Source organism: Caretta caretta, chromosome 10, assembly GCF_965140235.1.
Source record: "Caretta caretta isolate rCarCar2 chromosome 10, rCarCar1.hap1, whole genome shotgun sequence".
Taxonomy (NCBI): Eukaryota; Metazoa; Chordata; order Testudines; family Cheloniidae; genus Caretta; species Caretta caretta.
Window position 1 is genome coordinate 50,549,574 of NC_134215.1, and position 15,215 is coordinate 50,564,788.

General features: G+C 41.6%; 1 protein-coding gene across 2 annotated transcripts in view; it reads right to left on the minus strand.

Annotated features, from left to right (window-relative positions):
* Positions 1–2,384: 2,384 nt before the first annotated feature.
* UBE2Q2 (ubiquitin conjugating enzyme E2 Q2) overlaps positions 2,385–15,215 on the minus strand; it is a 77,112-nt gene continuing 64,281 nt past the window's right edge. For both annotated transcript variants that reach the window (XM_048866697.2, XM_048866696.2), the window contains 6 exons: positions 13,565–13,655; positions 12,843–12,901; positions 11,095–11,143; positions 9,858–9,953; positions 7,575–7,641; positions 2,385–4,092 (listed from right to left, as the gene is read on the minus strand). In XM_048866697.2, coding sequence (XP_048722654.1) covers positions 4,061–4,092; positions 7,575–7,641; positions 9,858–9,953; positions 11,095–11,143; positions 12,843–12,901; positions 13,565–13,655 — 394 coding nt within the window. In that variant the 3' untranslated portion in view covers positions 2,385–4,060. The remainder of the gene's footprint in view (positions 4,093–7,574; positions 7,642–9,857; positions 9,954–11,094; positions 11,144–12,842; positions 12,902–13,564; positions 13,656–15,215) is intronic.

Here is a 15,215-nt window from a genome sequence, read left to right on the forward strand (position 1 = left end):
CAACCACACGGCCCTTCCCTGTTGTGGGGATGGTGCACGTGACGACCGGGCGAGTAGCGTCAGCGAACTGAGCACGTGACATTACGACAGACACTGGAGCGTGACTTCCGGTTCTTGGCGATGGGGGCTGGGGCGTGTGAGTGGTCCAGGCCGTGGAGCCTGGGGTTTGGTTCCCCGCTCAGCTGTGGCCTTCATGTCTGACCTTGGGCAAGTCTCTTAGCCTCCCCCTGATCTTGCCCAGTTGTATTCTAGGGAGAGCAGCAGGGTCCAACCCCACAGGGGCTGAGGACAAATAACAATAAAGCACACCACACCATTTAAGGTAACAGAAAAGGAGTGCTAGTGACACCTTAGAAACTCACAAAATTTATTTGAGCAAAAGCTTTCGTGAGCTACAGCTCACTTCAACGGATGCATTCAGCCACTGTAGCTCGCAAAAGCTTATGCTCAAATAAATGTGAGTCTCTAAGGTGCCACCAGTACTCCTTTTCTTTTTGTGAATACAGACTAACACAGCTGCTACTCTGAAACCTGTTTATTGTTAACATTACCGGGGGTAGGGTAGGGAGAGACAGCTATGCCTCTGCCTGGGGAGTGGGTATGCAGCGGCAATCTAATCCCCAGCCCACAAGAGGCAAACAGGCTCAGGAGCCTGCAGCAGTCATGCCTGGATGCCCCCCTTTACATCCTGCCCAAGCACTGTACTGCAGATGAACACCACACTGCACCAGGACAGGGGATCCATCAGCTATGGGTCCAGCCACTGGCATAACAAGAGTCCAGCCTAAAAGCTGTGTTCACTGGGCCTGGAACAAGTGGATTGATGTGAGAAAGTAAAGCTACACATTCTCCTCTGCTCCTAAAAAAATCCCAACCCCTTCCTGCCTCAACTTGCTTGGTGCAGGCTCAGTTACATATAAAGTGAGGGATTTTAAAGGCACAGGCTGTAGCTGGATTAGAGTTGATCAACAGCCCTTCTCAACCTAAGTGAGTAAGAAAAAAGAGAGACAAACTCCAGCAGCACATCTTAAGGTAAAATTCTCCCCACCCCACACAGAAACATTTTACTTTATAGAGGAGTAACGATTAAGCCAACTGCACAGTTCCCTGGTAGGATGTGGGGGGAGAGGGGGGCCTAAATTTTAAAACCACATACAAAAAAAAAAGCAGGTAAGGGAGATTTGGGCAGCTGTAGTACCAAATGCTGCTTTTTAAGTGTCCTTTTAGAAATCTGAAGAAGCTCTGTTTAGCTCAAAAGCTTGTCTGTCTCTTCTACCAACAAAAGATGTTCCAAGATCTTACCCATCTTTTCTCTCTCTCATATCCTGGGACTCACAACTACAACACTGCACACAACTTTCAGAAATGGTCAGCAGTTTCTATGTTAATGTCCCTTTAATGGCGATTTCTATGTGGAGTTACTTTAGTGTCACCTTCAATATAGGTGACATTTCCTCTACTCACTGCCCATGCAGCTCAAACTGCTGAAGATAGAACCATTTTTGTCCTAGACTCCCATACAACATTAACTTACAGTGGCAGAGTTGAGGCGCACTCTAATGCATTTTAAATTCTTTAGGTTTAGGAAGATTTTTCATTTTTGCAAGGTAAATGTGGGATCAAACTCTCATATGCTCTTACTGCAAAAGAATTATTTTGTTTCCTGTTTCTGATTTAGATTGTGAACTCAAGGCAGGGATTGTGTTAGTTGTTTGACAAAGGGCAACTGTGAGATAGCCCAGCATTCAGTGCTGTCTGCTTCCATTTACCAAAGGAGGCAGGTTTGGCTACATGGCTAATGATTTTCAACTCCGATTGTGTAGTCTTTTGGCTTTCCTAGAATCCACTCAAGATTAGAGGAGGGCTGCTATGGGAGGCTTGATTCCAAGAAAGTTAAGGTGTTTGGATGAGGAGGAAGATATTCAGAGAAGTGGAAGATTGAGTGATTGCTTTCCTCCCATTTTCTCACTTGTTGGTTAACAAGACATGCAGTTTGAAGGTCCCATTGACCTTAGAGGATAAAGTAGCAGCAGTGAACGAGTACTTCTCATCTGTGGCTGTGCAAGTCTATTTCCACCCCACCCCCCCACCGGCCTTACTACCAGTGATCCATGTGATTTTTATACCTTAGATTACAGTGCACTTTATGGGGCCATACCTGAAGACAACTTAGGAACTTCCGTCAAGTGCAGAATGCATTGGTCTACATACTTAGTGGTACTTTTCACAGGAGCATTTTACACCTGTACTCATGAGCCTGAAATTCAAAGACGTTATGATGTGTTGACCAGTTTTTCCTTTTATACGTTGCATTGGTTGGGACCCCACACACACACAAACGAACAGAAAGCTATCTTATATTCAAAGACTAACCACAAACAGAATAATTCTTAAAATGGTTCTTTATTCATAAACTTGATGCAAGTTTATAAATTACTGTACATTGCCAAATAATTCTGCAATGAAAAATGAAATCCAAAACAAAGCATGCCAAATGTGCATCTGTCAACCTGCTAGCCCATTAGAATATTAAAGAATTCAATAATGTATTCAAAGATTTTAGCCTCAGGTTTTAAGGAACTTTAATGCTTAAAGAGTTCTGCCTTTCACTTAAGGTTGCTATCTGAGTAATTGGATACCAGGATTGTATACGAATATATGTACAACCAAGTAAGCAGAAAGGCTGGCAAGTCATCCATTATACTCCCTAGAAGACTATTTGAAACAAAACAGTACGTTATCAGGAGTAGTGCCAAATTCCTTCAATCTGTTCTTTCAAGCGAAAAACTGGATCTAGAAGCAAATGCACAAGGGCCAATGGGTGCCTGATAGAGAAAAGAAGAGCACAAAGTTGATAGTTGTAACTAAAAAAAACCACATGCTTCTGGGCTAAAAAAGTGCTTAATCCATGGTACACACCCTTATATCAATCCCTGGCAGTACAAAGGTCTAATCACTAATACTACAACCAAAATAGAATTGATTTAGGTAAGGCAATGAAATATAGTAATTACACAGACCCAGATTCATTTCCTAATAATGAAAGAATAGTTCCTGTTAGTCTTTCAATAACAAAAAGCACTGTCATGACTATGGCAACATTATTTTTACAACTCTGAATCAGGTGATGTCTTTTTTGTATTTTATTGTAGCTTTTATATAAAAATTTTTGTTCAAGGATTTTCATTTTGATTTGTGCCAATCACTTTATAAGTTCATTAGTTTACAAATGATTGCAACAACCCGTTAATAAAATGGAACACCTAAAAAGATTTTTAGTATCTTAAATAACTTCAAGCTTCATACTGTGGCTCCTTTTGTTAAGTAGCTTGAGCCAACAAGTAGCAGGAACAGCCCAGCAAGATTCTGATGCCCCAGTGGAAGTGACTAGTTACAAGGTTTTATTGGCACAGCCTTGCTCTGCTTAAAAATACAACAATCTAATAAAGAGTATCTCTTCCAAGAAACAGTTCATATCCTCACACAGCCATGAAAAAAGTTTAATGACTTAACATACATGTTGTTTTCCTATATCTTTAATTTGGCAATACTACAAATGTTTTCATTTTAGACCAGAAAAACTACTGTGATTTACAAGACCTGAAATTTCCTAAAACAGTATTAAACAATGTATTAAACTTTGTTGGCTTTAAATGAAACATTACAATGCAAGTCTCTGCAGTCCACATTCTGCAAAAGGTAAGAAGTGGTGAGTGACTCCTATTGAATAATCTTCTAGTAACTCAATAGCCAGCTTTAAAAAGTTTGCACTTTTAAATAAAAATTAAGATAGGGAGTGGCCCAAATATGCTTAATCCATAGGGACAAATACAGTAAAGGCCAAAACTGCTCAGTCCAAGATACCTAATAAGAGCAAAATGGTAAGGCTGTAAATTATACTGGATGTGTCAGTTGACAGATTATCCACTAACTTATCTAATAGCTAAAGTCTTCAATACAGCTGTTATAGGGGCATTCGTAGCTTGAGTCTGTGTGTGTGTTGGAAAGAAATAAAAAAGAGCTGTTTGACATTGGTCCAGGTGTACAACAGTCCACAATATTAACCATCTTCTTTTGGAGGAGTGTACCAGCCTATAGAAGAACAAAGAAACGTATTAGGCACTCTTAACTTTAGTGCAAGACAGCTTTAGGGTCTATTTGGATGTGTAATTGAAATTGTGTTTGAAAACTAGAAAAATCCATCACAGGCCCTAAACTCCTATTGATTTCAATGGGAGTTAAAGCACTCATCACCTTGCAAGATCAGACCCAGTGTTTACATTTGAAAATAAAGCATTAACATTGAGCTCCTGTTGGCAGCAGCCATCCTGCTAAATTAGACAAATCTTAAGATACCAATATAGAAAGCAAAGAGTAATGTGATCTATTTTTCCATCTGCTTTAGTTAAGAAAAAGGTCCAGATTCTGGGATGTATTAGCAGGAATGTTATAAGCAAGACACAAAAAGTAATTCTTCCACTCTACTCAGCACTTACAAGGCCTCAAAACTGGAGTACTGTGACCAGTTCTGGGCATCACACTTCAGGAAGGATGGACAAATTAGAGAAAGTTCAAAAAAGAGCAACAAAAATGATTAAAGGACTATCAGGAAAGATTGAAAAACTGGGATTTGGTCTGAAAAAGAGAACATGGTAATAGTCTGCAAATATGTAAAATGTTGTTTTAAAGAGGAGGGTAATAAATAGTTCTCTTTAACCACTGGAGACAGGACAAGAAGTAATGGGCTTAAAATTGCAGCAAGGGAAATTTAGGTTAGACATTAGGAAAAAAAACTTCCAGTTGTAAGGGTAGTTAAACACAGGAATAAGTTACCTAGGGAAGTTGTGGAATCTCTGTCATTGGAGGTTTTTAAGAGCAGGTTTAGAAAAAACAGCTGTCAGGGATGGTCTAGATAATACTTAGTCCTGCCTCAGTGCAGGGGACTGGACTAGATGACCTATCGAGGTCCCTTCCTGTCTTACATTTCTATGATTTTCAATCCTGCAAGCTTTGCAGTCATTTGTTTGATTATATTGGTATATGCATATGAATATCCCATTTTGCATGTGCATGCTCAACTTTTGCACAAGTGTTTAAAAATATAGACCAAGATGTTCCTGGTGTTACAACTCTGTTTCATCCTGCTGAGGACGGAATGGGAATGATGAACTATAATGGCAAGTTCAGAAATGCCAATTAAGCAATTTACCTTTCAATATATATTTCAGTTGCTACATACCCAGAATAACTTCTGAGCCTGTAAAGGTTCAGTCTGTGAAACCAAAGTGTGCACAGTTTTTTTTTTTGTTTTAAATGGACACGGCCAAAAATCAAAATACCTATTTAATTCTACCCACCACACTAGCAAAAGTCTTAAGAGATCTGCCTCAAATTTTGTACGATTAGTATAGTTCCTACTTGAGCTGTTCCTGAGGATCTATAGTAGCCATAAGTTAACAAAGAAGCCTTTAAACATCTTTAATACTGTCGATGCTTTGTGTATTGGTAATCAGTGTAGTGTATAGGTAGAACTAAAACAGAGAGCCATATTGACTTTTTTAGAATCGTAACTCCTCACTTAACATTGTAGTTATGTTCCTGACAAATGCAACTTTAAGTGAAACGATGTTAAATGAATCCAATTTTCCCATAAGATTTAAGGGGAATGCGGAGGAGTTAGGTTCCAAGAAAATTGTGGGGGGGGGGGGGAAGCAGACAAAAGGCATTATATACTGTACAGCACTGTGGAAGTGCCCCTGGCTTACCCCACACAGGCACAGCCCACTGCAGGCAAGGATGCTAGAAAGCACCTTTGCAGCAGCAGTGGCAGCTTACCCGGAGAAGAACAGGCACCGACTTTGCCGGGGGATGCTCCAGGCCCTCCTCTTCCCATCCCTGCTCCACTCCAGGCCCACCTTTTCCCACCCCCACTCCATCTCCTCTCCGGAGCACGCTGCATCCCCGCTCCTTCCCCACCCCCAGAAAGTCCTAAGCGCCGCCAAACAGCTGAACCAAAAAGTTCAAGTAATAGCAGCTAATCATAACATTTCAAAGTTCTTTAGAATCAACTATTTCCAATACACTCCTTTTCCACTGGTATAGAAGACATGCTTATTGTACAGATGTGTGCCTTGCTTTCCCTGAAAACCATATCCAAGGTCCAACCAAGACAGAGCTCTCCTGGCTCCCAGTACCAGGTTTTAACCAGTGGATCACACCCTGTCCCTAGATGAAGATTCTCTGATAAGTAAGTCAGCAAGGCAAGAAAGTAGAAAGTGTACTTCTTTTTGTAAGTATCTAGTAAACAGTAAAGAATTTCTCTAAAAGTAGTTGACAAGGCTAGGTGAATTGTCTAGTTGCAAAACAATGCCAAATCATGATGTGGGATGTTAGATCAGTTATCTGCTCCCAGGTAGCTCACTCAAGCTGGAAAGTAGGCATACTAATTTCTAGAGGGAGCTATGTCCACCTTACCACACAACAGGTGAACAGCAGCACCAGCTGGTGGCTACTGGCTTTGTATGGGGGAAAGTATCCCTCCCCGCCTCCAGAGCTAGACTGAACAGTTTTCAGGCTACACGTTTTAATTTGTACTTTCCATGTATTTTCAACCTTTGATCCTCCCTTCTACTTCATTCTCTCATTGATTATTGCTTTCACTTGTCTTGCGCTATATTTAGATAAGCTCTTTGGAGAAGGGAAGAGATGACTTATTTGCTAGAGAAGCATCTAAATCAGGGGTGGGGAAACTTTTTGGCCTGAGGGCCGCATCGGGTTTCAGAAATTGTACGGAGGGCTGGTTAGGGGAGGCTGTGCCTCCCCAAACACCACCCCCTATCCGACCCCCCCCTGCTTCTCACCCTCTGACACCCCCCCCCAGGACTCCTGTCCCATCCAACCCCCCTGTTGCCTGATGGCCCCTCGGAGGCCCCTGCCCCATCCACCCCGACTCTCTGTCCCCTGACCGCCCCTGGACCCCCCCGCCCCTAAGTGCCCCCTGCCGCCCTGTCCAACCCCCTCTCTCCTTCCTGACTGCCCCCCCGGGACCCCTGCTCCATCCAACCACCTCTTCAAACAGACCACCCTCGGACCCCCCCTGCCCCTAACTGTCCCCCACCGCAACTGCCCCCCCTCCTTCTTGACTGCCCCCCCAGGACCCCTGCCCCCATTCAATCCCCCTGTTCCCCACCCTCTGACCGCTCCAACCCCTATCCACACCCCCAGCCCCTGACCACCACCCAAACTCCCCTGCATTCTCTCCGACCCCCCCCCCCCCCGAGTGTTGCGCCGGCAGCACGGTGAGGTAAGGCTCCGGGGGAGAGGGAACAGCAGGGGAGGGGCTGGGGGCATAACAAAAAATTCTAGATAATGAGGGTGGAAACAAAATGCAAAATAGACCCTTCAATGCATGGGAAGGGACATAGGCCGTTCTTGTTTTATCCCAAATAAACCAGGTAAAAGTTTGTATTGTATGGCAATTATATTAGTTTCAAGCATTACTATCTTTCCCATGCCACTGTACAATTTGTGCAGACAAGAACATATAAAATTGCAAAATGTAAATATTTACATACCATTTTTCTCATGTATTTGTACTAGTGACTTATAGGACTGCTGTGCTCTTGCTAGATTATATTGGTTCTGAAAAAAAAAAGTCATTTAATAGTACATCAGGTAGTGACATCACGTCATGCAGGACCAAAAAAATATGGACAGATACTTAAGCAAAATACCATAAAGTAACTGTTTGAAAGGTTAGACAGTACTGTAAGTAGAACAAAAAATGTCTATTAAGAGGTGCCATGCAAGAAAACCAACTGCAGTTTTAACCTGCAAAATCCAGGGCCTCGGGGACTGAAGAGTTGGCTCTCATCATACTAAAAAGCCATGTACAGTGGCTGTGTGATGGGGCTTGCTAACTGATAAAATACAGGGCTTCCGGTTTCAAAGAGCATGGTATTAAAGTGCTGTTCTTGCACCTAGTATATTTCACATCCCACTTAAAAAAAAGGTTGTCTTAAGACATTGTATTCTGAATCATGTACAAGTTAAAAAATATTTTTCCATAGTGCTAATACAGGCAAATATTAGGACAGTAATGGTATGGCTACACTGCAATAAAAACACCTCCGGCTGGCCTGTGTCAGCTGACTTGCACTTGAGGGGCTAAGGCTACAGGGCTATAAAACTGCAGTGTAGACCTCTGGGCTCAGGCTGGAGCCTGGACTCTGGGACCCTGAAAGAAGGAAGGACCCCAGAGCCTGGGTTCCAGCCTGAGCCTAGACATCTACTCTGCAATTTTAAAGTCCCACAACTGGAGTCCCAGACAGCTGACAAAACCCAGCCACAGGTGTTTTATTGCAGCGTAGACATAATGTTTCATAGATGAATGACTTTTAGGGTAAGGGACATTCCAGGTGGATAGACTTCAAAAGTCAACCTACCTAACATGTTTTAAAAGATTCTTACTGTCAAACTAATTAGCCATCTTCCACACAAGGCTTGTAATATTAAATACCTGCTCTCAGGGTGAGAAATTCTTTTTAAACAAGTGAAGCAGGCAGAAGTGGAAATGGTACAGTTTGCATGCACTCAATATCAGAAATGCCTCTAACATCAGCAGGCTCAAAATTTGAGATGGTTCACAAATTTGTGCTACAGTTTGTAGCTGTGAGGCCTAAGTAGCCTGCAGACCCTAGGACTCCACTTGACCATAGGAATGCACATCTGATCAGTGTTAAATTAAAACACAATTAAGACATGATGGAAATTAAATTTAGGTTGATAAGAATAGCAAAACTGCTTAACTTTTAACAGTCAATGTACTGGATCAACAGGGCAATGGTCTCCTGCCACAGGGTAAGTACAAGCAATGGGTAAAATGCATTTTAAGGGTGCTTAAGTGATCTAGTCTCCTAATTCACTCATAACTTAAGCCCTTACGAAAGGTCCATGGGACTCAGAATTAAGTGCCTAAGCCACTTAGAAAGTGGGACCTGGGTAAACATTTTTAAGCGTACCTAACAAGATGTCTGTTTTGTTTTATGGTGAATTACTAGTCTGTTTCTATGCAAACATTATTAAAGCACAGAACAGGTGTCCCCTTAATAGTGGTAAGATCAGACAACTTTTAGAGTCACACACAAAGATCTATGATCGTTATTTCATTAATTTTTCATACTTTATTAAAATACTATTTTGTGTTTACCAAAAAGCTTTCTTCAGATACTTTTTCTCAACTACCAAGAGGAGGCAAAAAGTTGTTTAAAGTTAGTTTGGATACAACAACCTCCCTGTACCAGAATGACATGCTCCAGAATCCTGCATAGGGATGCAGGGCTCCTCACTCATTCTGGCATGAAAATACAGCATGTATTCAGTTAGCCCCAATCAGAATTTAAGAAGGGGAGGAGCCTGTCCTCAGGAGCACAGAGAACTAGGGATAGAGAGACAGAGCACTGGCAGGGAAAGCCTTAAGAAGAGTCAATCTTGGGAGAAAGTTCAGGCTGAAGTTTATGTTGCATTAAGTTACCAACAGAAGCCAGAAAGAGCACAGTAGGAGCTTCACCTGCTTACGGCCCCTTCCATGTCAAAAAATATTTGTCCTCCAGCCCCCACACACATTGTTTCCTAACAAACCCATATTGTTCATTTCCAGCAAACTAGCCACAAATACACCAATATGTTTCAGCACACAAAAGAGAATCAAAAGTTTATATGGACATTAATTTAATCTTTAAACCAACAGCTTTTTTATATTTGAGCTTTCTATAAAGAGTCAACATAAAATGGAAAATAAAACCAGTATCTACCCACAACACAAAAGTCATTTCAATAATTATACATAATATATTTACCTTATTGGCTCCAAACTGTACTCTGGCTTTTCCTTTGACTAAAGTGGCATTGATCTGCATGATGACCGATTCTATTGAATAGGCACTACTCCAGCCCTAAAGGAAGAAGGAAATACTTCTACAGAATATGTGCTTGTATTCTTACGCTCACCTTGCAAATCCACTCTGGAAAGTATGTTTCTTTTTGCTAAACTCTAGCAAACCATGGTATTTTTGGTTAATAGCTTTTAAAACTATGAAACAATTAGTTATTCCCAAGAGAAACACAAGAAACTAAAGTAAACTATGTTAGCATAAAAAGCTTGTAGGAAAAAGGAAAAAGCCAAGTTGCACACATTTCCAGAATCTGGTAAGACAAAAAACAAAGAAAAACACAACTACATTATAGAATTCTACTAATTTTCAGCTAGCTTTACAATAGCAATTACAGCTTTAAGAGACTGCTTTTAATGACTCAATTAAGCAATTAAGTGAGCAAAAAGATCCTGTTTCCACAAAGCTGGGCAGCCGCTCTGGCACGGTTTTACCTTTCCAGGGTTCACACAAAAGTCTCTATTAGACTTTTACAGGAGTTATTTTTGTAGGGGAGATGCTGTCCACTGCAATCTTCTTTCCATAGGCAGTAGATATCTACTCCTAAATTAAAGCGGCTTCAAGCAGCATTCACCAAAGCTCAGCACCTGCACTCCCATATCAGATTTTGTGGGGCAGCTGCTAGGGTAGGAGGTGGGCGAAGGGTTCAAAAGAGCAAGACAAAGTGATCTCCCCTTTTATTGGACCTGGGGTTCCCCCTCCACAGACTCTAAGAATCCACCAAGTTTGGGGTGGGGAGACAGAACAGCACTTCCTGTTTCCTCTCCCTCCCCAGTCCCTCCAGGGTGAAGAGGAAGATCTGATGCAAGTTCAGTAAGGTGACCCTTACAGAGCTCAAGCTTCCTGGACCTTGTTCCCCTACAGCAGGCATTTCCACAGGAGTGTATGATTTAGCCCTTTGTTCCTAATAGGCGGTGGTGCTTAAGCTCACATACAGAAAACACCCGCTTATTACTATTCTTAAGAAGTATGCTTTGTTTTAGTCAGGATGCTAACTGCTATTACAATCACTTATTTTTTTTTAAACACTAAGCATTGCACACCTTCCACCAAAACTCTTGACAATTAAAAACAAAACAAAACAAAAACAAACAAACAACACCACACACACAAAAAATACAAGAGATTTTGATTTTATATTCACCTGTTTAGTAAGAAGTTCCATGCATAGTGCACCCCCACCCAGGACATACCTAAAAATAAATGTTAGATTAGAAATTTTGAATTCAACATGGCTTTTATTTGGCATCTTTCAAGACCAATTAGTAAAGAGATTACTATGCAGTTGTACCCTCAGGCTGTTATGGGTTAGTCTGTCACACAGTTTGCTCAGCTATAAATAAAAATTAGAGAGCACTTTCAAGGGCAATATGTTGCTATTTGTTAGCCATATACATTTATTTATATAGAGCAGAATGATGTCTAGAGACAAGAGAAACTAATTTGCTTTGTCCAACCACAAGGGAAGTCTTAGTGAGAATCAGCGACTCAGCTAGTCTGCACAGTTTACACAATCAGAACTGAAAAATGTGGCGGAGGGATGCTATTTTTGATGGCTCTACTGTGGACATAGTACAAATGGATAGTTTATAAAGTTACTTCCAAAAAGGAATTTAACACTATTCCAGCAACTTTACAGTATGTGCAATGGCCTCCTCTTCACAGAAGAGACAGACTAGAGGGACATTCATTACTTAATATCTTAAAACTCACCTTCTCAAGCATTTTGCCACTTCTAAACCAAATAACGTCCCAGCATGCACTATACATACTGGGAAGTCACTCTGAATGAACATCAGCAATTCACAACATGCCAGGGCAACAAAGGGAATGGGATGGAGTTGTAAACCCACAAAGTGCAGAATGTCCTCCTTCATCTGGACTATCAGGGGCATGCTGGACACATTTCTGAAGCTGGAATTGTGTTACATTCCTCTGCAGAGAGTCATTAAAAATCTAGACTTTCAGAGGTATTAACCTTTTCTTTTCCAGCAGTTTTGCACCAGGAAGAAGCAGTTTAAGGAAGAGTGCACTTCCAAATGGGTAATGAACGTGCACCGTTTTCATACTACTTTTCATATATTTATGACAGCAGCAGCCACGTCTACCATTCAAAATTACTATTTTTTTGAATTAAGCTCAACAAGAGCTTACAGCAGAGTCAGAATCAGTACCAGCTTCCACTAAATTCATGAAAAGAAAAAAAAGAACTTACTGTCACTTACCTTCCTTCAACACTGATGCTGTATTCCATCCCCTCCCAATAAATATCTATACGCTTCCCCAACACAGCCCAGCCAATGTATTTCGGTAATACTCTAAAGGAATCATCCTTAGGAGTAAGAAGGTCATCAAGTTTAATGCTCTTGGGCTATGTTTGCACTAACCTTTCCCCTAAAACTCCCCACTGTTACTGGAGATGCAGCTCCACCAGTGTGAAAGCCAGTATAGACGGGCCAGCAGCATTAAAACCACCACATCATCTGCTCTGAGCAGAGCAGGATTAAATCACATGGAGGTAACACTGGCAGTTATCCTTACTGTTACACCTATCATTGCTACTGCCAACGTCAATAGCAGGAAGTTCTAGGGACAACAATTAGTGTACACACACTTTGCAAGGTCACAATGGATTAAAACAACACATTTCATATAGGTAGCCAGGGGAAGCTACTTTAGCTCACTGGTTTGAATTAGCAGTGATTGAGAAGCAAGTGTATGTGTATGTGTCATTTCCTGAGCACTGTCAGTCTCCTGTCCTACATCAGTTCACCAATATACATTATGGGGTCTTGCCTTAAAATCCAGTTGTAGTTCCCAGAAATCAAGGGTATCTTCAGCAAAGCTTCTACTACAAAACCTCTTCATACAAGTCAGAGTTAAAAAACTTACCCTCCCGTGAGCACAGGAGATACCACTCGCACAAAGGGTGGATCAAAAGGAAAATTATCCTGAAAAGCACAACAAAGTATAGAGTTAAAAGCTATGCTGCAACATTGATTTCTAGTAAGAAAAGGATACTTCAATTTATTCTTTGGGAAATGCATAGTATATAGAGTTTGAAAAGTTAAATCTTCATCTTGTATTCATGAAGAAGTTTACATTACTTCTAGCAGATCAGCAGCCTTGGAATGTGATAGTAATATACTAAAAATCATATCTGTTTTTGAAAGCTATACCATCATCCTTCGAACAGAGCAGCGATTCTCAAACTGTGTGTCACGACCCCCTTTGAATAGGGTCACCAGAGCTGGCTTAGTCTTGCTGGGGTCCGGGGCTGAAGCCTGAGCCCGAGGGCTTCAGCCCTGGGTGGCAGGGCTCAGGCCGCAGGCCCCCTGCCTAGGGCTGAAGCCCTTGAGCTTCAGCTTTGGCCCCCCTGCCCAGAGCAGCGGGCTCAGGCTATGGCCCCCCCACCCGGGGCAGTGGGCCTTGGGTGGGCTCAGACTTCAGTCCCCACTCCTGAGGTCGTGAAGTAATTTTTGTTGTCAGAAGAGGGTCGCGGTGCAATGAAGTTTGAGAACCCCTGAAACAGAGCACATGGCTTACTACCATTTTAAATGGTTTCTACATCCAGATAGTAAAAATTTCCTCTCAGTACTCGGATACCCATTTACCTTAAATGAGAAGTTGAGCAAAATGTATTCTACACCTTCTTTTTCTTTTAAGACCTGAAGATCACTATGTAATGGGCTGTCGGGATCAACTCTAGGAATTAAACAGGTGGGAAAAGCAAACAGAATGAAATGAATCATTTGGCTTTCTACAGAAGAGAAATTACCCTTTAAAAGTTCCTTTATCTCGTTTAATGTTCTTGCAGTTTCAATTAACTTTTACAATTCTTAATCAAAGCACAAATGCCAGGTAAACACACTGCAGTTGAAAGTAGCAGCAAGAAGATTCACTGCAATGTATCATATTCTTACCATACTTATGCTCCAATATGTCTGTTAGTCTATAAGGTGCCACAGGACTCTTTGCCGCTTTTACAGATCCAGACTAACACCGCTACCCCTCTGATACTTGTTACCATACTGAAGTTATTCAAGGAATTTAAATGCAGATATTCAAAATAAAAAACCCTTTTGTTTGAAAATAGTAATTCAATTTCTCTTCACTGAAATTTGGTATCCTTCTGAAAGGTAAATGCTTTTAAATGAAGAGATTTTTACACTCATACTCTAACCTTCAATGTTTACTAACTTAACTAGTTACATTTGATGTACAGTGCAGAGTTCTAGATTACCACAGAATCAGAAATTCTGCATCTGTGGCATTAGTAACGCCGACAGTTTTTGATATCAGCGCAATTTCAACAACCCTGTTTGTAGGCAGATACTGATGGCAGGATTACAAATAGCTAGCAGCCTGGTTATCAATTCTTGCAGTGTTAGGTTAATCCTACCTCAAGAACTGGTACCCCAATAAACTTTTTAGTAAGAACACAGACACAGTCCCTTGTAAGTTTGGTTACATATGTGCTGGATGAATCATGAGCCTGCTGAAGACCGTAGATATTCCACTGGAAGCCAGCAGTACGCTTCTCTGAATGCCTACAACCACACTAAGGCTATGTCTACACTGGTAATTGAACAACACAACTTTTGTCTTTCAGAGGTGTTAAATGCCACCCTGAAAGACAAAAATTTTGCTGCGACAAGTGCCAGTGTGAACAGTGCCTTGTCGGCAGGAGCACTCTCCTGCAGACAAGGCAAACACCGCTCATTGGGGGTTGAAGTTTGACGGCAGGAGAGCCAACAAACAGCAGCTATACTGCCCGACTTTTAATGGCATGGCTGTAGCGACAGAGCTGTGCCACTAAAAGCTGTGTATGTAGACAAGCCCTTAGAGAGGGAAACCAGGCTTATGCTCATGACAGCTGGGGGTGGGTCAGTGATCCATCCAGAGAGGGTGTTCCCTCACAGCAGTAGTCGTGTGTGTCCATGAAGTTCTGGGAGACCCTCATAGCAGTCGGACGGGATCCACTCCACCACTTCTAAGGGACAGATGTAACTAGCTTGGTTTGGGGTATGCTCTTCCTTCTTAGAGGTTAACCTGTAGGTTAGCATGTTACCCTATCACCAGGGATGATTTCAAGGGAACTGCTCTGGGAATATTTTTTAAGGTAAAAGATGTATACACATTAAAAATATAGATGTTGGCCAGTACTACTGACACGTGTAGTAAAAAGCCTAAGATTTTCAATCTTGTTAACATTTCATACTTCACACACAGTGATTAGGACTATATCCTGGAATTGTATTTTTT